At 37.5% G+C, this 20586-nt stretch overlaps 3 protein-coding genes across 5 annotated transcripts in view; 1 reads left to right on the plus strand and 2 right to left on the minus strand.

The window, feature by feature from the left end:
* Positions 1–795: 795 nt before the first annotated feature.
* Positions 796–9526, minus strand: LOC135103662 (protein FAM98B-like). The gene is made up of 8 exons (XM_064010220.1): positions 9433–9526; positions 6256–6470; positions 4341–4495; positions 3681–3791; positions 2497–2676; positions 2134–2319; positions 1829–1922; positions 796–1557 (listed from the first exon to the last, which is right to left on the minus strand). Exons 1-8 carry the CDS (start codon positions 9468–9470, stop codon positions 1091–1093), a joined length of 1446 nt encoding a protein of 481 aa, XP_063866290.1. The 5' UTR covers positions 9471–9526; the 3' UTR covers positions 796–1090.
* A 609-nt stretch (positions 9527–10135) lies between these two features.
* LOC135103665 (glycosyltransferase 8 domain-containing protein 1-like) lies at positions 10136–17298 on the plus strand. 3 transcript variants are annotated; one of them, XM_064010227.1, is made up of 8 exons: positions 10136–10612; positions 12809–12963; positions 13343–13445; positions 13715–13862; positions 14133–14299; positions 14777–15041; positions 15296–15425; positions 16190–16333. In XM_064010227.1, exons 1-8 carry the CDS (start codon positions 10585–10587, stop codon positions 16193–16195), a joined length of 1002 nt encoding a protein of 333 aa, XP_063866297.1. In that variant the 5' UTR covers positions 10136–10584; the 3' UTR covers positions 16196–16333. The 3 variants fall into 3 exon arrangements, with proteins under 3 accessions (XP_063866297.1, XP_063866295.1, XP_063866296.1); XM_064010225.1 differs by having other exon boundaries at positions 10137–10612; positions 15296–15402; positions 16190–17298; XM_064010226.1 differs by having other exon boundaries at positions 10137–10429; positions 15296–15402; positions 16190–17298.
* The window catches only part of LOC135103663 (uncharacterized), a 35539-nt gene continuing 32244 nt past the window's right edge, over positions 17292–20586 (minus strand). Inside the window, exon 8 of the mRNA XM_064010221.1 lies at positions 17292–20342. Coding sequence (XP_063866291.1) covers positions 19992–20342 — 351 coding nt within the window. The 3' untranslated portion in view covers positions 17292–19991. The remainder of the gene's footprint in view (positions 20343–20586) is intronic.

Here is a 20586-nt window from a genome sequence, read left to right on the forward strand (position 1 = left end):
AGATGTTACTGATATTTTCTGGAGATTGGGTGAGTCCCATATATATATATATATATATATATATATATATATATATATATATATATATATATATATATATATATATATATATATATATATATATATATATATATATATATATATATATATATATATTATTTTTTTTTTTCCAGCAAAGGCATTAGTGAATTCATGTTGCCTTCATTTAAATTCTCGAGTGGCTCATTTTCATTTACCTGGTATTTTTTGTATCCTCTGGGCAACAGGCCACTGAACTGCATTTTGCAACATAGAGGATACAAGATAGCTTCATATTGTCTTCAGCACTGCTGTCTACTCTAAATGAACACTGAAAAAAAATAAATAAAAAAAAAAAAAATATATATATATATATATATATATATATATATATATATATATATATATATATATATATATATATATATATATATATATTATCCAATGAATCGTTATTTAATATACTTTTCTTGTTACTGACTCCCTAGAAATTATCACATGCTGCCCATGGTTTCTAACAGTTGAACACACCACCAGCTGGTACAATACTTTCATTTATGAGATCTTGGGGGTGAAGGAGTTTAATTCATACTGACATGTTAGTAGTCTTGATGGATACATTCATCTTTGAGTGGGAAGGAAGGTAATGTCCCACTGATGGACCAGATTATTTACAACTACTTATTTGGAAGATATGAACATGGAATAAATATATGGTAATAACAACATCTAAACTGATATAGTTTATATAAATGGTAAGAAAACTTAACCATGTTTATTAATTGGCTATACTTTATTAATTTTGGCATACCTGAGGGTTAAGAAACAAGTGCTATTAGGGGAAATGGCAGAGAACTCATATGCAGTTAATTGCAATGCCCATGCAAACATTTTTTTCCCTGCAGGTCAGGAAGAAAATAATATATGTATGAGTGTAGCATGATATCATGGGAGGATAACAGGAGGACCCAGCATACAAAGGGTAGGTATACAATTTATGAAGATGTAGTACATAAAAGCCAAACTGCCAGGAACTGCTGAGGTTAGCTTACATATTTGGTATCCTAAATATCTAATATCTATCTCTTCCTCTGCCTCTGCCTCTACCCCCTCTGTACCCTCCCCGATTGTCATAGCCTCCTCCTCCTCCTCCTCCCCTGTAGCCCCCACCTCCTCCTTGATAGCCCCTTCCACCACCACTACCACCATAACCTCCTCCTCCACCATACCCACCACCACCACCACCACCACCACCATAACCACCACCACCACCGCCATAACCACCACCACCACCATAGCTGCCGCCGCCGCCACCACCACCACCACCATAACTGCCACCACCACCATAACCACCACCACCACCACCATAACCACCACTGCCTCCACCTCCTCCATAGCCACCTCCACCTCCACCACCATAGCCTCCTCCACCACCTCCCTGGTTCCATCCTCCCTGCACACGGTCACCACCACTGGAGAAACCACCACCACCACCACCACCTCGGCCACCACCACGGCCACCTCCACCACCACCACCACCTGTTGGAAGACAAGAGTATTTCATTAGTCTTGATGAACAATGAACAAACTGATTGATAAAACTTTAAATCTAGAAAACTTCAAAACATATTAAATAATACACCAATGCCTTGTTTTAATGCCTTCTTATTTTTTTATGAAACTAAATAATGAGTCATCTACTATGAATACCATAAATCACATTATTAACTATTTGCTACACTTTAACTCCTGTATCTATGACCTTCATCTATACAACAACTAGTACATAGAATTAATCAGAGAAACTTGCCTCCTGAGCGTTGAGTCCATGAGGGCATTTCAGGGGGTGGTGGTTCCAGTTCATTGGCACGGCCTCCTCGATCAGGCACTCTTCCAATAATGATCTGCAGAGAGTATTTCAACATACACTGAAGTAATCTGTCATTGACAAATGTGAGGTTTAGTCCCTTCCCTGAATGGGTGAAAATATATGGCAATGCTACTGCAATATGAAAAGTGAACTTAGGTCCCCTCCTTTAAAATCTGCCTACAATGAACTTTTTGTTCTCTCAGTATGTACTTTTCAGTCTCCTATCCTCCTCAATCTACACCCACCTTGTTGAGGGCACTCTTGGTTTGCTTCCGTACACTGGCATTGCTTGTCTTCTCCAGCACTGCCAGATCCTCCCGAGCTGCCAGCATATCCCCAACACTCACTGATGGCTCCTCAGTCATCTGATCCCGGCGAGTCCTGAAGGCCTTTGTCAGATCATCTTCTCGGCTCTTAGCTTTATCAGACCACTGCAACAAACGTGTGCTGCCTCAGTTACACATACCTTGGATGAAGTTCCATTGAGATTTCTTATTCATTAAATATCATCCCAATGTTTATGTTGATAATCTTATTTTGACTGTATAGAAGAAAAATTCACTTGAAAACTTGACCTAGATAGTAATCAATTGACTCTATTTACAGACCTGGAATGACTGCACTGTTACATCTAGACGTTTGATCATCATTTGGCGACGCATGCGATACTCATTGTGCATCTCACTCTGCATCTGTCCCAGCTGGGCCCACTGCTTGTCTGACAGGTCTCCAGTGAAGAGAGGCTTGCCAATCAGAGCTGGTGGGGCCTTGCTCTTTACATCACGTACCTAAGAACAAAACATATTTCTTATACATACCTAACCTTACCAGTATCTGGCATTACCTTGCATGTTCCTCCCTGCTGATGTTGGGCATTAAAGCAGTATAGTAAACCACACCTAAGACAGATTAATGGCTTTGGGGGGAGGGGTGATGCCAATCTAAGATATTTGAAAATCCAAGTTATAAGGGAAAACTAGATATAGTATTAGAAGCCATTGTGAAGACCAGCAAACACTTTAGGAGTTAGGCAGAAACACCAGTTGTGTGTGATGCAGCAGGACAAAGGGTGTACAGAGAGTGGGTAGTGTTTCCAGTGCACATACTATTGTAAACACCAAGTTGTCATGTATTATGCACTCTATAGTGGAAAAAAGTTAATATTTGATATTTAAAGTATGTATTTAATAATTAATATTTAAATATGTACCATTCATCTTTTCTAGTGTGCACCTTGAAAAATTTTTCTTAAGCACTGGCAGCATTGACTGTGTTACAGTATCCCCCACATTTCTCTCTTTCAATGGCACCATGCACCTCACTGCAGTTTCTTCTGTTCTTGTAATTGTGTTAAAAACAAAGGTCATTTCAGTCAGTGGTTATTTTCTTCTATTCCTTCATTTGAATAACTCAGAATGACACATTATGTGATGCTCTACAGTAGAATAATATATTAGATGTCTATTTGAATGTCCAACTTCCCCCATATCTTGGAGAACAATTTGAGATATCGGGTGTCTATCCAACTTCCCCTGTACATTTTGGTTGATAATCCGAGATGTCTGACACTTATCTGAGGACATGGAAGTGTCTGACTTACCTGATATCTGAGATATTTGGCTCTGACTTAGACAGGGTTGTGTATAACAATTTACATTAAGAATCCCCATTCAGTATAAGAAAAGATACTAGAGTTTGATATCATGGTTCAGAAATTAATTCCATTATATCTAGTCAAAAAAATAATGAGTGTATTTGGTTGGTGCCTCCAGGGCTACTAAGTAAGCCTTACCTTCTGCTCCACCTTGTTAAACAATTGCTGTGGGGTGATGTTGGCTGGAGGTTTGGGAAAGCCAAGGGTGACCAGCATGGCCTTGAGGTCCTTTGCCTGTTCACTCTCACGCTGCAAAGCATAATGTGCTGCTCACCTATGTGCCACACATGACACACATGTAAATTTTATACACATTTCAGTTTTGATTAATGGTACTGTTGAGTTGATAAGTATACGTTGAAACCTTTATTCAGGTTGTTTGTAGGGAGGCCTAAACCTCTTCAGGCCTAGGAAAACAAAGGTCAATCTGACAGTATTCAATAGTTTTGAAGTATATGGTGTTATACCATTATACCATAACTGATTTCTGTAGTATTGATGAAATTAATTTGATGCACATAAAATAATTCAGGGATACTTGAAGCAGAACATTAAAGTGGTAAAGTATTGCACCAGAGATTACATACATACATATACCAAGGGTATCTCCCTCAAAAAGAGGTGCAGACAAGACAAGGCACACAATTTTCTCATTCAAAGCACTCTCTTAGTTCCTTGGCTCCTGACAAAGAACAGAAAGTACTTCTGCCCTCACTTTATGGGGATCAGCTATGAAGATTGAACAGATATGAATGATTTCAATAACATGTCTCAGCTTTAGCAGGCAGGTGATCCTACCATTTCTACTGTCATGGATGAATCTGGTTTGGCTGATGAGATCATGCGAGCAGCCATCAACTCCCCTAACAGGAAGTCTAGTAGGAGAAGCCTGTCCTGAGTGGTGGACAAACGTTGGCTCACGGCTCCCTCAGTCAGCTGGGAGTGGGGACACCCTGGAAAGTGAAGTAAAACAATTATAAAACTCCACAAAAAAACAGCTGATCATGTGACAAACACTGAACCACTTAAGGCTAATGTATTAATATCATTATGGTTTTAAACCCACACTGTACTAAGTTTGCCTATCATGGACCCTCCATAGTACAATGTATCAAACAAGTCTACTAAACATGCAAGGAAGTGCATTACTATCAAACTCAGTTCCCAGAGCCAGTGCTACCATAACGCACATCATGCACTGTGCATAGGGCACCAAGTGCCGGAGGGAGCAAAAAAAAAAAAAATAAATAAAATAAAATAAAATAAATAAATAAATAAATAAATAAATAAATAAATAAATAAATATATATATATATATATATATATAAAAAAAAATCAACATAATCATAATGATCATAATGGCTTTGTTCAAAATAAAACATATGAACTATAATAATAATTTAAGCAATACAAAACTAACAAACCTGACCGAGAAAATTATAAAATTTATCCTATATACAACCGTCTCTCCAATCACTGTGGTGTCCCCTCATCCTATCTGCCAGTGGTCTGTTCTGTTTGTATGTGCCTCAAACTGCTGGAGGGGGCACCAAAAAAAATAAAAGCTAAAAAATCACCATAATTGTAATGGCTATATATTTAAAATAAAATATATGAACTATAACAACAGATTTAAGTAATACAAAACTAACAAATCTGACTGAAAAAATTATTAAATTGGTCTTTTATGGCCCCTACTCTAATCACTGTGGTGCCCCTCACCCCTATCTGCCAGTGTTTGTATGTGCCTTAAATTTCAGTTTGATAGAAAACGTTACTTGGACATGGCATCAAAAAGGCAACAAGAATCTAAGGTTGAAAAGTGAAAGAAGAGACAATGAGATGATGTCCATGCATCACTTGTAGGTAGGCCAATATTTGTGATGACAATCTTATATAATAAACACAGTCTGTCTGTGGGTGTATGGGTGTGAGTATTTTTTTAATGTTGATGGTGTTTTATATTTAATTGTTTATTCAGTATTATTTTTTATTTATTCTATTTAATGCATGTTGTTTCTGTTGCAAAGTCAATTGTTCTGCTATTTCTTATAGCTTTTTATGAAGGTGATGGTGTTTTATATTTATTTGTTTATTCAATATTATAATGTTATATTTAATGTCTGTTTTAAAAGTTGTTTAATTGTTTCCTTGTGTCTGTAAATAAAATAAAAAGCATTGGCAAATATTGAGTTGTCTTTTGGTGGCAGCAGGTGAGGTGTGGGAGGGGGTAGGGGATGGCACCACAAAGCTGTTGTGCATAGGGTATCAAAATGGTCAGTACTAACCCTGTCGGTTCCCAATAACTAACAAGAATATAAAGTGGACAATATGCAGACACACAATCCTAGTTCCATTATGAATATAATTCTGTAAAAAAATCACTGGTTAAAATAGCTAATAAAAGAGAGCAATGCACTCATATTACTAAGAAAATCTCACCACACAAAAACTTTATGAAGTGTAAATAAAAGCAGCATTTAATACAGTTTCACCTAAGACAATTTTTTTTTATTGCACAACCTAACATAGCTAAATTATAAAAAAAATAAAATAAAAAAAAATTTGCCATACACTAATGGTCTAAATGTTTAAATACAAAACAAAAGAATAAAAGGAAAAGAATTAAGGCTGTTCCATGACAGTCAGGGATGTCATTTTAAAACTCCAGGGGATCACAAATTCCATCATGTACAAAGTCCAAAGAACCCACCCAACTCCTTCAGGAAGGATGACACCTCCATGAGGAATGAGGAATGTTCATCTGGGGCAGAGGTGGCATTCACCATTTCTTCAAGGTTTGCTAAAACCCGTAGCTCCCCTGTGACCCAGGCAACAAGACCAGTGTAGCCAGGGCATTTTGCACCCCCATCCTGTCCATCTACTGCCTTTCGCAGTCCAGCCTCCTCACTCAGTTCCCCAGTGTACCTGTCAGGGTTGAAGGAGGACAATGGTTTACATTCAACAATTAATGCATACATTTTCACAGCAGCATTCACATAAAGCCAGTCCATTTCTCATTAGCTTTAAGGTATCCTCTTTAATAAAGATCATCTAAGCCTAGAATCAAGTGTCCCGCAGCAAGTGATTTGGATGTAAGGATGATTATCCATCTGGACATGATCTTTCAGTGATACCATCTGGGAAAATGCACAAAAAAATACCTCAATTTTTCAAAGATGTTATTTAGCTGGTCACAGCAAAATGGTTCTAAAGCAATTCCACCCGCTGGCTAAACTGTACATGCACAATCCAATACATCTATTAAATTTTCAGTACAGAAAACAACAAAGGGGATTAGCTAGGTTAGATTAATTGTGGAAGGGATTAAGGAGAGCCCTGGGTCCTCTATGAGAAAAACAATTGGGTTAATGATCTCATCAGAATGGCCAAGAGGGGCTACTTCTCAGAAAATAAATCTCAATAAACTTTTCATAAATGTGGTCACATCTCGTTTGATTGTGGAAAAAGCAGTCATACGTGCAAATGGTATTTAACATTGTATCAATCAACCAGTCATCATGGTAAAAGTAAAGGTAGACAGCATATTCTACTGCTCCACATGGGTTCAGCACTCATCAATGTCTCACTGGCCTCTGAGTTTATGGTGGATGATATCCCTTATCCTGAAACACAGGGCCACTGTGACATTTATGTCTCCACAGTTTAGCTTTCCCAGGTTTTTTGAGGTACCCACTTATTGACCAACCCAAAAGAAGGGTGAACAACTAGGCAAAGTGTGTGCCAACTGGCCAGACGAGGATTAAAACTAGGGCCTGTCAATTTATAGCCAGGTGCATTAGCCAGTGCACCATGAAGAACACTAAATAGCCTTTTAACTTACCTTGCCATGACTGGCTAAAAAATTCCACTGCCTAATTTCTTGAAATAGAAAATCCTTCAAAGAAACAACATATTCCTACTTCAAAATTACAATACCTCCACAGTTTTCTATATAGTACATACATACTACTATACAGTATATCAGTGAAATCATCCCTATGTCTTAGATCTTATTAATATTTAGGGTACTTTGAAAATTTACACATCTGAAATAAATGATAATGAAAAAAAATAGAAAACTGTTAGTATTACCAATGTAAACAAACACATATTATATTTTATGGTTTGTGTGAAGGATTCATGAATTGAGATTAATGTTAGGACTTCAATGTTTCAGTGCATTATCTGATCCCAATATTCAAGCCACCAAATAACAAATTTCCACAGTATCTTCATTTATTATTTTTCAAAGCTTAATATGCATAATCCTATCAGTGCCTCCACAGCTGCCATTTAGGCATGATACTGATCATCACAGTCAGTTAATACATATGACTAACAGCAGTAGTACAAGGAAGAGTCCAGGGTAGGCAAGACCTCCCCCATTAAGGTTATAATATTTGGTTACATTTTGAAAACAATCTCATCAATCTGCATGCAGAATGAATCCCAGCAGTTACTTCAACTCACACAAACAAGTGACTGATGCACAACATTTAGTTTGAATTGAGGGGTGGGGGGATCCAAGGAACAAAGCAATCCTCTCTCCCCTACTAGAAGATAGGAAATGTTAATGTTTGATAGGATTTACTTTAAAAAAAATCCTTTATTGTTGGAACTATCATTCCAACAGAGTAATTTATGGTGGTTGGTAACAATCTCAATCCAAATATAACAATCCATCTCAACAAGTGGATGAACCAATGAGGATCCAGACAAGACAGATCTGGGCTCACAGAACAAAACTGTTGTCATGACTACTTCACATATGGTGAGTCAGTTACATGCAAGGAGCAATTGGGGTCACACTTCTGCTTCCACTCAAGCAGTCACACCCCAGCTAGCAGCTTCTAATCAGCATAATACTACTCCACAAAGACATTCCACTCAGGAATACAGTCTATTAGTCTCAGGCTTGTGCTGTTTGGTGCTTAGCTCAATATATGTCAATCTAAAGTCTAAACTAAAGTAATCATCTAAGTCAATCATGAGATTGACTTAGATGATTACAACAGCTGCCATGACTTCGGGAGTGCTCAATGGGAGGACCCACCTCTATTTTGTGTTAGGGAGCTTTTCCCCCCCAAAACCTAAGCTTGTTCTGCATTCTATGTTAAATAAAGAGAATGACACTATTGTATGAGACTGCAGTCTTACCTAGAAATATGTTCTGACGCAGGAAGCATCACCCTCAGGCTCTTCTGGAAAGTCTTCACCCTTTCCTCCAACAATTACAATCTACCTTTCATGTCTCAATTTATCATAGCCTCTCTTATCATATCTTTATTGTAATAAAAGAAAGTCAAAGCCCCTCACCTAGTAATCATGAAATATCAGAGAAACATGAACAAATTTAAGATAAAAAAATTAATCACGCAATTATTTAGTCACAGTCTGGAAGTCTAGAGGGAACTATTCTGGTCATGATAAATTCATATGAGAGAGAGAGAGAGAGAGAGAGAGAGAGAGAGAGAGAGAGAGAGAGAGAGAGAGAGAGAGAGAGAGAGAGAGAGAGAGAGAGAGAGAGAGAGAGAGAGAGAGAGAGAGAGAGAGAGAGAGAGAGAGAGAGTCTGCATCCTTTTGCTGACAAAATATGAGGTTGCCACACCCGGCCACATCTGGCAGGGTACTGAACACCATCTTGCAAACGACAGGTGTCAATGATCCCTGAGAAGAAAGATACAAACGAGCACTTTGATATGAACACATGTATCGCCTTCAGTGGCATTACCACCCACGGTTTCTGCAAAATTCCCGACTTGGTAAATATTGCAGATACCATTCACTTAGGGCAGCTAGGTTAGGTTTGGGGGTAAGGTGTGTAGTGGCGAATAGTTACGGGTTATATATGGCTTTGGTTACGGTCATGATTTGTGATATATCTCACCCCAGGTCCTCCAGGGAATCTAAAATATCGTTCTCCATGCCGCCGCCTCCACTCCTCCCCGGTGGTGCCGCGCTGACACACGCCGCGCACCATCTCCAACTCACGTATGGTCTTTGCCTAAATACTTGTTTTTTATATTTATGCCTCTATTTATTAATAAAATAGCATATAATATTTAATATATACTTATTTTTTTATTCAAAGCTTCATGGGATATAGAATGACAAAAGTTGAAATCTCTATCTTGGTATGGTTACTGACATGTGGTGTATATATAGGTTATTCTATTCACTGAGCATCATGCTGTTTATGATTTTCAGGCATTTGTTTGAATCAAGTTTTGCATAACGTGAATGATGTGGAATGAGGGAAGCAGATGAATGTGCAATGCTAAGAGTAGGGACAGGACACTGACGCTTTTTCAAACAAAGACTTTTCTTTCTTCTCAAACATTTTCAGTGCACTTAAACTTGTAATTGATTTGATTCAAGAGAATTTTATAGACATAAAGGCCTGTAAAAAAAAAAAACGCTATTTAAGGAATATTGTGCAGGGGTGCAGGTATTACTGCTTACTGCTAGGTGTGTGTAGGTTTAGTAGTTACATGATAAAAACAAAGATATTTCCACAAATATTAATGCGTTTCGGAATGGATAACGGTAGGAAAACGTTGATACAACTATTAATGTTTATTTGGTCAGCTGGTTTTGGCATCCACGTGTCCGATCGCTCGTCCCACGGAATGATACAACTGACTCGTGTTCTTTCTGATTAAACATGTATGTCAGGAACATTTGCCCTGTGATTTTACGTTCGTTGACCGAATTATAACAACAGCAACCTATATGAGTCCATTGGTGGAATACATTCAAGTGTGTGTCTACCAAAAAGACAGGTGGGGGTGGCGGACGAAAAGAGTTCTCAAGACACTCGTATCACAGACATAAACACGACTGTCTGAAGGAGGTCATTCAGCCTACACTCCTGTGATTAACCAGTAAGATATTACTAGGGTGAATATAATCTACTAGATTTTCATAGCCCATCAAGAACTACTACTACTACATATACATATACGAACCGACCCTATGAGACAACTTGGGAAGAAAAGGGTGGGAAGAGAGGCTGAAAACAAAACGTGACTCAAGGAGGATGCTGAGCCACACTCGTCTTAAAGTGTGTGAGTGGAAAGATATATTTTGTTCATATGTGTGTGTGTGTGTGTGTGTGTGTGTGTGTGTGTGTGTGTGTGTGTGTGTGTGTGTGTGGAAATACCTACTTGTGAAATACAGGACAAGAGCCACGCTAGGCTCGTGTTGCCCCGTCTCCATATCTACTTTTATCCAAATTTTCTTGAAATTTATGGACTGTCTTGGCACACACAGTCTCATCATTAAGTTCATTCCACACTGCTATGCTCCTGTGAGGAAAGCTGTTTCTTGATGTCTCTTCTTCAAACACTCCTTATCAATTCCTTTCCATCTCCTATGGTACCTTTCATATCTGGTATCACAAGATCATCCCTATCCAACTTTTCCATCCCTTCCAATATTCTGTATAGTGCTATCAAATCACCTTTTTTCCATTGTAGTCAAGCCCAATCTCATGAACCTCTCTTCATAACTATACCCTCAGGTTTGTAGGGATTTTAGTTGCAGCTCTCTGAATCCTTTTGATATCCTTCATCAAATTTGGTGACCACGCTAATGCTGTGTACTCCAGTCTTGGAAATATCATTGCTATTATCAGTTTTTTTATTTTATCATCATATATTCATCAGTGTAGGAGAATGCCATCTTGATGTTTCCCAGCAGATTATATGTTTCTCCACTGATCTTGTTTACTTGCTTCACAAATGACAGTTTACTAGAAATGGTTACTCTCAGATCTTTTCTTCTGATCTTATAGTAATTTTTTCATTTCCCAAATAGTATGTGTGTGTGTGTGTGTGTGTGTGTGCATGTGTGTAATAATAATAATAATAATAATAATAATAATAATAATAATAATAAATGGTTTATTATTTAGGCAGTTAACAAACTGAAAATGTACAGAGGGTGTGTGTGTGTGTGTGTGTGTGTGTGTGTGTGTGTGTGTGTGTGTGTGTGTGTGTGTGTGTGTGTGTGTGTGTGTGTGTTGCTCTGTCGTCGTATTTACTGGATTTTAATGCAAGTAGTAGGGAGTGGATACAATCATGGTCTTTTTATATACATTGTCTAAGACTAGCATAGATCAGATTATATTCAAGCTATTTTAGGTAAGGTTAAGGTAGATTAGGTTAGGTTAGATTTAGGAATATAAATTAGAGGTGATTCAGTGTGTTAGGATAAATTAGGTTAGGTTAGATGTAAGGATGAAAATTAGATATGTGATTATGTTTAACTTGAGAGTCTGTGTGTTCTTAATGATTACTGGACATTATTCTGCAGGAGTTGTTGTCTTCAAAAAGCACAACCAACTACTCCAAAGTAATTACCTATCTTATTACCAAATTAATTACAAAAATGCTCAGTGGGCAATTCTATATAAGATAACTTTGATTTGATCCCTGACTTTCTATCCCTGTTAGCAGGTGATATTAAAAAACTATCCTCAAAACTGTAGAATCACTATATTGTATGCAACCAAAGCAACCCTAATGTAACTTAATTTGTGGAAATAGCATTAGAGACCATTCAAACAATAAGATTCTTCATTTGTCAGTCATAGTATTGCTTTCTGTAAATTATTTTCTTTATCTACATTTTGTCAGTAGTGCTGTGTATTTACATAAAATACCATAGTCTCTACAGGCTGAGATGATCTAAAAGCTGCATCCCCTCTGCTCCTTACCCTCTTTCAATGGGCAAGTCCTTCAGTGGCATGTGTCAACAGCAATAAGGATTGTTTAAATAGATATTGTATATTATTTGCTGGCTTTTTTTTTTTTTTTTTAGATTAATACCCACTTTAACATTATTGTTGTCATTTTGATATTTTCAGTATACAACTTAGGGCAGGCTAATTGCTAATATGATTATAAATATCTTGAATATAAGATTTGGGGAAATGGCAGGAGCATTATGAGTACACCAATCAGTTGTGGCAAAAGGGGAGAGGGAGCAGGGAGTGGGGGATTCTAGATCAACTTACTCTGTGGCAACTAAATTATTCAAAGTGTGCTTGATATTATATAAATTTTCTGTTAGGTATTATTGAATGAAAATATAAAATCATGTTTCATATTTCCAGCAGTAATTTAGGGGAAGCAAGTGTCACTACAGTTTCTCTTCACAATAGTACCCTTATGACTATCTTGATTTTTTATGAGGGAAGGGATAATAATTTAAACAACATGGACTGACTTTACTCATAATGTAACTTATTTGTTTTTTAGGTGTGGTGGTAGCAGCAGTATGCTGGTTTGCACTCCTGATCTATGTCATGTCATCCTTACGAGGACAACCAGGGGGTCCAGCAGATTCCACAAAGCACATAGATACCTTGAGGCAAGCAGGAAACATTGCACTTGCCCGGGTGGCTAAAAGTCAGGTGAGAGAATTAGCCCAGAACTTGAGCATCTTCATTCCATCTCACTTCATTCTAATTGTGTAGGTATTTTAGAAGAGTTGCATTTGTCTAACATTGTCTTGTGTTAATAGCATTATGTCACTTGTCAGCATACATCTATTTAATCTATTTTGTATTTGAAGATGTGTATCATTATATTCTTGTACTGTTGCTCATTACTGATAATACAATGTAGTATTGACTTTTAGATAGAAATAGGAATAAATTTTCTTGTGTACAAAATTTATGCTGCTATGATGAACATCATTATTGCAGTGTATGTATTAATTCATCCACCTTTAATAGAAATGACAAGAAGATGAACTGCAACAGTTCTTAGTGGAGTCATATCCTGTTCCAGGCATTGCTGAGTGAGTTCTTGCAGCATGCATGGAAGGGAAATGTCTCCCTCAACCACTCACAATCCTTCAACAGACATGTCTCATCATCCAGACTCACCTCAGGTAAAAATATGAAAAATTTATCATAAAAACAAATGTCATGTTGTTTAGGATACAATGCAAGTACTGTATTATATTTAAATAATTCAGAAATAGAAATTGCTATCAGTCATCATGTAATGAAACCAGCAGAAATTTTTAGAAAACATCAGCTAGTTTCTTTATCTCACCTCCTTTGCTATATTTATGATTTATAATGATAGCATATTACCTTTGAAACAATACCTGTGTATCACTTTCACTGTACTATTACTGATTTGCGTGGTGGACAGGTGGCAAGGACATACTGAAGGTGGTGGTGTCAGGGGATGCAGATAGCCTGCTTGGGGTGATGGCAATGATGAACAGTGTGGCTACCAACACCCATCATCCCCTTCACTTCTATGTCACTCTGCCCAGTGCCGTCATACCTCACTTCAAGTTAGTCATCCATTCATTAGGTTGATGATACTTTTATTCCAATAGCTGTTTTACAGGCTTTTGAATTTACTTCAGTATACAAATTTGCTATTGCTCTCCAATGGATGAAATTAATTATTGTATTCACTTTTGTTTAAAATTTATAGATGATATTCCCTTCCTAAAACTTTAAAAATATTGACATATGGGTCTGTATTTACTTTGTCAAGAAGTCACTAAGAGATTAAGAAATAATCATATCCTACTCATTAGGCAAATATGTTCCAACAGTAAGTGGATATCTCAGACCAAGCTGCGCACTGCTGGTCTCACTGTGAAGCCCCATCCACCTAAAGTGCCACAAAAAAGGTCCCACTATGCCAAAATCTACATCAAGAATATATTTCCCAACCTGAAGGGCAGTTTTGTCTACCTTGATCCAGACATCATTGTACAAGGTTAGTTCATGTCTAGCTGCTCTGAACACCTCATTCCTACACATTCTTCAAGTGTTCCTTGGTCATTCATTGCTCCATAAACTTCTCTTTTAGGTCTATGTTTAGTTTTTAAACTTAAGACTCTAACCTACTTCCATCCTTTTTTGCTTTTCCAAAAACAAGCTTTCTCTTTCACAATGGCATCAACTTCACTCCTCCACCATGTCATTTTGGATCTTCAGATCCTATGTCAGTAAAATTTTCCTTGCCAGTTGCAAAACATTCACCACACTTTTCTCACACATTGTCATACTACCATAAATTTTTATGCCCAAGAACCATTATTATTTAATGTAATTACCTTACTTTTGAATTTTATACAATTACTTTTACAAGAGTAACAATCTTTCATTAGTTTACAAATGTTTGATCTACATGTATAGATAATGAAGGATAATTTTAATAATAAGGTAACAACTATGTAATTCCTTTGTACAGGAGACATATCAGAACTTCTGAACACTCCTATCATCACCTCCCAGTTTGGTGCCTTTACAAAGGATTGCTTCTCAACCTCCAGGCACCTCAGCCTTACCCATCAGTACTATTCCTTCCACCTCAACTTGCTTCACCCGGCCATCCATGCCCTTAAGATCCATCCCAATACTTGTGTTCCCAATACTGGAGTCTTTGTGAGTCAGATGCACCTTTGGGCCAATGCCTCTCACCAGATGCAAGAATTGATCAGTAGCAGCACCATCAAGTGAGTCAATGTGTTCATGCTGGTTGTTTTAACATGAAAATGTAACTCCTTATGCAAATATTACAATTTTCCTGTGATTGTTATCATCTCTATTAATGGATGTATCATAATTTTCATTTTAACATAATTTTCTTTTAAACAGTGAAAAATTTGCATAATTACCTTTTACATTGCTATTGATAAAATAAATTAATATTTTTAATTCATAGTATAACACATTTGCAGATTTCTCTTACACTGCTTAACTGTTACAGTGAACCAATCCATTCTTCTATGGCTGATGAGGGAGAAGCAGCTGTGTTAGCTGTGATATATGGCCACATGGCTCCCTTGCCTCGTGTCTGGCATCTCCCTGACCTAGGTCAGTCAATTTTGTGTCTTAAGGTGGGTTTACACAGGGCTGTTTTTTCACCCAGCTGCTTGCAGCCACCCAGAGCAGCTGGCAGGCTCCTGCTGAAAGTATTCACATGGTCAAGAGCAGCTGCTGGCTTGCTAGCCACTGCATCAAAGCAAACAATCAATGAGCTGGTTGCTATGGTTGCAATTTTGCTGTGCTTGAAGAAAAAGCTAAAGAAATTATTGTGGACTCGTTCCTGATCTATATATATATAGATTTGCAGGCTGGGGTACTCATGATGCCTTCTGGTACACACATGCTGGGCCACTGGCTTCCTCAGTGACAATGTAAATAAACCAATTCTGTGTTTATTTTCCAGTTTTTTATAAATGAAGTTAAATTTTTAATTTATTTATTGTATATTTATTGTACAGTCAGTGGTCATTACTAAAACACTTTCCAACAATATTCCTATTTTCAATTTTATATTGATAGTTGTTCTCATTTGACGATGGAAAATTGCTGGGAAGGCAGCTGATCAGACTGACAGAGTGGTTTCCTGGCTGCTCCGGCAATTCAGCAAATCCTGGCTGCATCTTGCTCCCAGTTGCACAATCTCAGGTGGAAGCAGCTGCGAATTGCCCCGTGTGAACCCCCCTTTAGTGCAGAAATGGGAAAGTATATTTAGCTTAGATCTAAAAGCACTTGATATCATGAAGGTATTTTTCATTCAGTGCTTTTCACTCCCTGAAAATAGATTAAATGTGACTGTCTTATTAAATTCTGTTGAAGGGTTCTCAATATTTTACAGGTCTGAAGGCCCGGATCAGCTACTCCAAACATTTTGTCCAGTCTGCCAAGCTCCTGCACTGGAATGGCCACTTTAAGCCTTGGTCACGCAAAGCTGCTTTCTCTGATGTCTGGCTGCGCTATTACTTGGCTGACCCAAGTGGCAAATATCGACCAGCTAGAATCTCTCTTTAATGCATATAGTATTATCAGTCAGTTTTCCTCATTCAGTATTATTCCAGCTGTAAATGTAGTGTGTTATACTTTTTCTGGTTGCAGGACTTATCTTTCAAACCTCATTCATAAGTGCATAATGATAACTTCAGTCATATCTTTTGTAATTATCATTATGATTAAACAACTTGAGCATGCACATTTCACAACCAAGAAGTCTCCTGCTAAGTGGAGATAATATGGGTTGATTTTTCATGTTGTAGTTCCTTGTCTTGAGCTACAGCACAAGAGTACAAACCCAAGTGAAAAGTTGCATTTCCACTGTCTATTAGAGGTGGAAGGCCAGCAATCTATCCTATATGTGTGTGTGGGTGTGGATGTGTGTGTGGTGTGGGTTAATGTGTGCATGTGGGCATACATATGTATGAAGAGATACTACAAGTGGCCAGAAATGTCTTGTGCCAAACTAGTAGTAGCAGTCATACAAGGTCTAAGGGCCCATATATGATAATGTATTGTCTATGCATGGCTGAGGAAATGAATCCTAGACTTCTCAGTTGTAAGATGAGCATAGTGACCACTACACCACCAAAGTGTTGTTTGAATAATTAAAATAATGCACCTTGAGTATAGAATAACATGTTATAATCATGTGGTTATCACTGTGGTCACATGATATACTAATTTAATGGTCATAATCTCATCCTTTTTTGTAAAATAGAAGTTTTACATGCAGACTATCACTGAGGTTACATGACATACCAATTTAGTGATCATAAATTCACCCTTTTAAAATAGAAGTTCCACATATACCCAAGTCAGCCTTCTTCACCAGTGTATAGGCAGGAAAAGGGAGAGGGGAGGTTCATTAGTCAGGTGATATACTGATTGATCTCTTAGTGAGAGTTCTAACATGCAAGACAGAACAGCAGGGTTCAATAAAAGACATCTGAACAATATTCACATTTTTTACTAAACATTTGCAAGGTTTTAAAACATGTGGCACAAAAATGATGAAAATTATGTCTGAGAAATGAAAAGGGTGAAGATGATGACAGTAAAGAGGCAGTGAAAAGGAATTATCTTTCCTTATAAATCAATAAAAAGTAACCATTTGATTGTCAGTGATGGTGATGCATAAGTTGTTGCAGTGCTGAAACTCTGAACCCAACACAAATGATAGCAAAGAAAATATGTATTCTTTGTTTCTGAAGCTAAAAGCAGAAGAGAATTCCACTAGCCCATAATTTGTAATTCTAAATTGTTTTCAGTACTGTCAAATTCTACAAATTCATGTACAATACCTTTAATGATTATTCTATACTGAGATGACTTCAAGGTCACTGCCCATCCGAACCACATAGTGCTTGCACTACGCTCTGAAAATCTTGTAGCTCATGTTCAAGGGACTATGGTATTGAAACTGTTTTGCACTCGGACAATTCGGGAAGTGTGATAACTGAGGCAGTTTGCAAGTGCATAAACTAGGGGCTGCACAGTTTTGCTCATAAATTTGATTATAGAATTATTCTTGGAAACTACCTAAATATGGTTCCTTACAAAATCTTATCTTCAAGGATGACGACTAGGATTTGATGATAGATTAGTGGCAGGTCATTTACATATATGACAAACAGCATTTTCATTGCTGTAAACACTGAGTGAGAATTCTTCGTCAAAATCATAGCAGCCAACTTAATGGATTCAGGAGAGAGGACAATGTCAACCATGAAAAGAATGAGATAAAGGTATTTGATGTCAAGCAAAATTACATTATAAATGTGAGTAGGAATGTCACTTGTTTGAGTGGCTAATATATACTCTCCATACCAGCCTGCCGTACCTGATTTTTCTTTGTGATATCACTTTCTATACAAAGCTGCATATTCCTCTTCATCCACTCCTATATCACAGTGCCTACATATACCGATCTTCAACTCACTTCCCATCACTTCAAGTTTGCTTTCCCTATTGCCTCTCATTTCATTATGCTATGAGTATGTAGCTTTTGCCTCTGACATCAAGCAATAGTCACATAATGCTTACTATTCTTCTAGCTCAATAGTTTTTGATCCCACAAAGATGAGTTTAATTTATACACTAAAGCACAAATTTTAGTTGTATTCAGCACAAAGAAAAGGTTAAGAGGAAATTTAGTTTTGAGAAGCTAAAAACTACATACACTGTCATTTTCCCTTCAGAATATCTGGTCTGAAAAGTTCTGTACAAAATACTCACTTCAATGCATGGTTAGTGTGATATGGTCTCAAAACTTACTGTAAAGTCATATATAGGTGTGCATACCTGCTTAAGGTGGTTACACTAACTATCTACCAACTTACTATTTATTCAAATTTGTAGAAAAATGTCCAGTAAGTTATGCAAGATAATGGTACACTTTTTTCTCCCTCTCCTACTAAATGCCTTAAATTTTAATATCTGTACTAAATGAACTTTCAGTATTGTGCTCTGGATTTTTATGTTAAAGAGTATATTATGATCTGAACCACATGACTGCATTTTGTTTATTCAGTGATGGGTGAGGTGAGGTATGGGCAGTGACTGCAATGGTAAAGAATGTGACCCCTATGAGACTTATCATTTATAAGTTTTTCTTTTACCCTAGTATGAAAAAAATTATAAATGGTGAAATGGTGTGGGATGTGTAAGTGGATGGTGTTATTTTACAATATGCGAGAATATTGCTAAAGATTTTTAAAAACTCAAAGCAACTTTATCTTCATAGCAATCACAGATAATATTGTTAACATGTCTACACCACATTTAAATGCAAGTGATCTTAACCATGTTAGCAGTGAGTTGAGTTGAGTTGTGAAGGAAAAAAGTGATGCAAGATATAGTGCCAAGTGTAGATGGTGTAGGACAAAGAGGCTCACACCATCTCATTATGCCCAATATACCTGGATATTTTTTGTAGCCTGAAACTATTATGAATGCTCTTGCTTATTGTACTTATTTTTGCATTTTATTCTTAAGCTGATATAATGAGTTTTATTTGTGTAAATAATATTTTATAAAATTCTATAACTACTGCAATCATAGTTGTTTGATAATTCAGCTGCAAGACCTATTATTTAGTGAAATTAACAAGTGTTTATGGCTAGCTCTGAGGTGTAAGATTTCAGATATATGGCATTCATTGGCCTTTCATGTTGACTTGAATGCAAGTACATGTATGTAACCATCTGGCAGAAAATTATGACAATACAATGAATGAATAGCAAAGTCTTGGTCACAAGAAAGTTTTCCTCTTAAAATGTAATAATGTTCCTTCTTGGAGAGAGAGGAAAAAAAAAAAAAAAAAAAAAAAAAAAAAAGTTTAAGGTGTGTTCCTGAGCAGTGAAAATTGAGCTGTGAAGTGAGTTGAAAGGTAGAGAGGGCTTCTCTCCCTCCTCCATTATGAAAGAAGAAATAAGGGGGAGGAGCAAGCAATCTCCAAATTGGAATGTTGCAACTGGTAACAACTTCTACAAACTCACCATCAGACTTTTTATGGCCACTTTTTTTTTCTCTCTTTCTCTTTCTCTCTTTGGAGTTTTCAAAGCCACTGGGCTTTAAGGAGTTTTATCAGTATGGCCACCCTAAGGCTTGGTGTGAGGGCAATGATAGTCCTGTGGGTTTGATGAGGGTCACACGATGGTTTCAATGAGGGTAGGGCGGCAGGGTACTGGAGCTGTGTTGGGACTGAGATTCTCCTTGTCCTGGGAGAAGGGAGACGCCTTACTCTCAGGCCCCACTGCATGTGCTGCCCCGCCTGCACTCACTGTAGGGAGATCAGCTGGTCGTGCCTCCTCCAACTGTGAAACCAAACTGCGGGTGGAATCTGGAGAGGCAAGAGGAGCTGGACGAAACACATGGGGGCGCACCAAGGGATACTCCTCAGGGTCTGGGGCATCAGGGTCTTGGTACAGCCCAACTGTGTAAGCTACAACAGTGGCATGGTCCAACTTGCCAGGAACCAAAGCCAACTTCTCACACACCTGCAATACCATCATGGTGGTGTGAATCACCCAAACACCCTCAGTGTTATGTTTAAAATTGTCAAGAATGATAAATCTTTAACTTGGTGCAAAACTGTAGTTCAGCTCACTTAAGCCAGAATGTATTTCTTATCTTATATTATGATATTGCTGTTGTGTTAAAGGACACAGGCCTCCAAACAAAGGATATCAAGTGAGTTGCAGTGTTGGTAAAAAAGATACAGAAGTGGTGTGGGCAGTTCAT

Source organism: Scylla paramamosain, chromosome 9 (assembly GCF_035594125.1).
Source record: "Scylla paramamosain isolate STU-SP2022 chromosome 9, ASM3559412v1, whole genome shotgun sequence".
Taxonomy (NCBI): domain Eukaryota; kingdom Metazoa; phylum Arthropoda; class Malacostraca; order Decapoda; family Portunidae; genus Scylla; species Scylla paramamosain.

Excerpts from the sequence above, each read along its gene's own strand:
- LOC135103662 (XM_064010220.1), bottom strand. The coding sequence starts at position 9,470 with ATGGAGAACGATATTTTAGATTCCCTGGAGGACCTGGG. Across the intron at positions 2,677-3,680 it reads TTAACAAGGTGGAGCAGAAG|GTACGTGATGTAAAGAGCAA; the intron begins GTAAGGCTTACT and ends TTTTGTTCTTAG. Across the intron at positions 2,320-2,496 it reads TAACAGTGCAGTCATTCCAG|TGGTCTGATAAAGCTAAGAG; the intron begins GTCTGTAAATAG and ends CGTTTGTTGCAG.
- LOC135103665 (XM_064010225.1), top strand. The coding sequence starts at position 10,585 with ATGCTGAGCCACACTCGTCTTAAAGTGT. Across the intron at positions 14,300-14,776 it reads TCCAGACATCATTGTACAAG|GAGACATATCAGAACTTCTG; the intron begins GTTAGTTCATGT and ends TCCTTTGTACAG. Across the intron at positions 15,403-16,189 it reads CTGGCATCTCCCTGACCTAG|GTCTGAAGGCCCGGATCAGC; the intron begins GTCAGTCAATTT and ends AATATTTTACAG.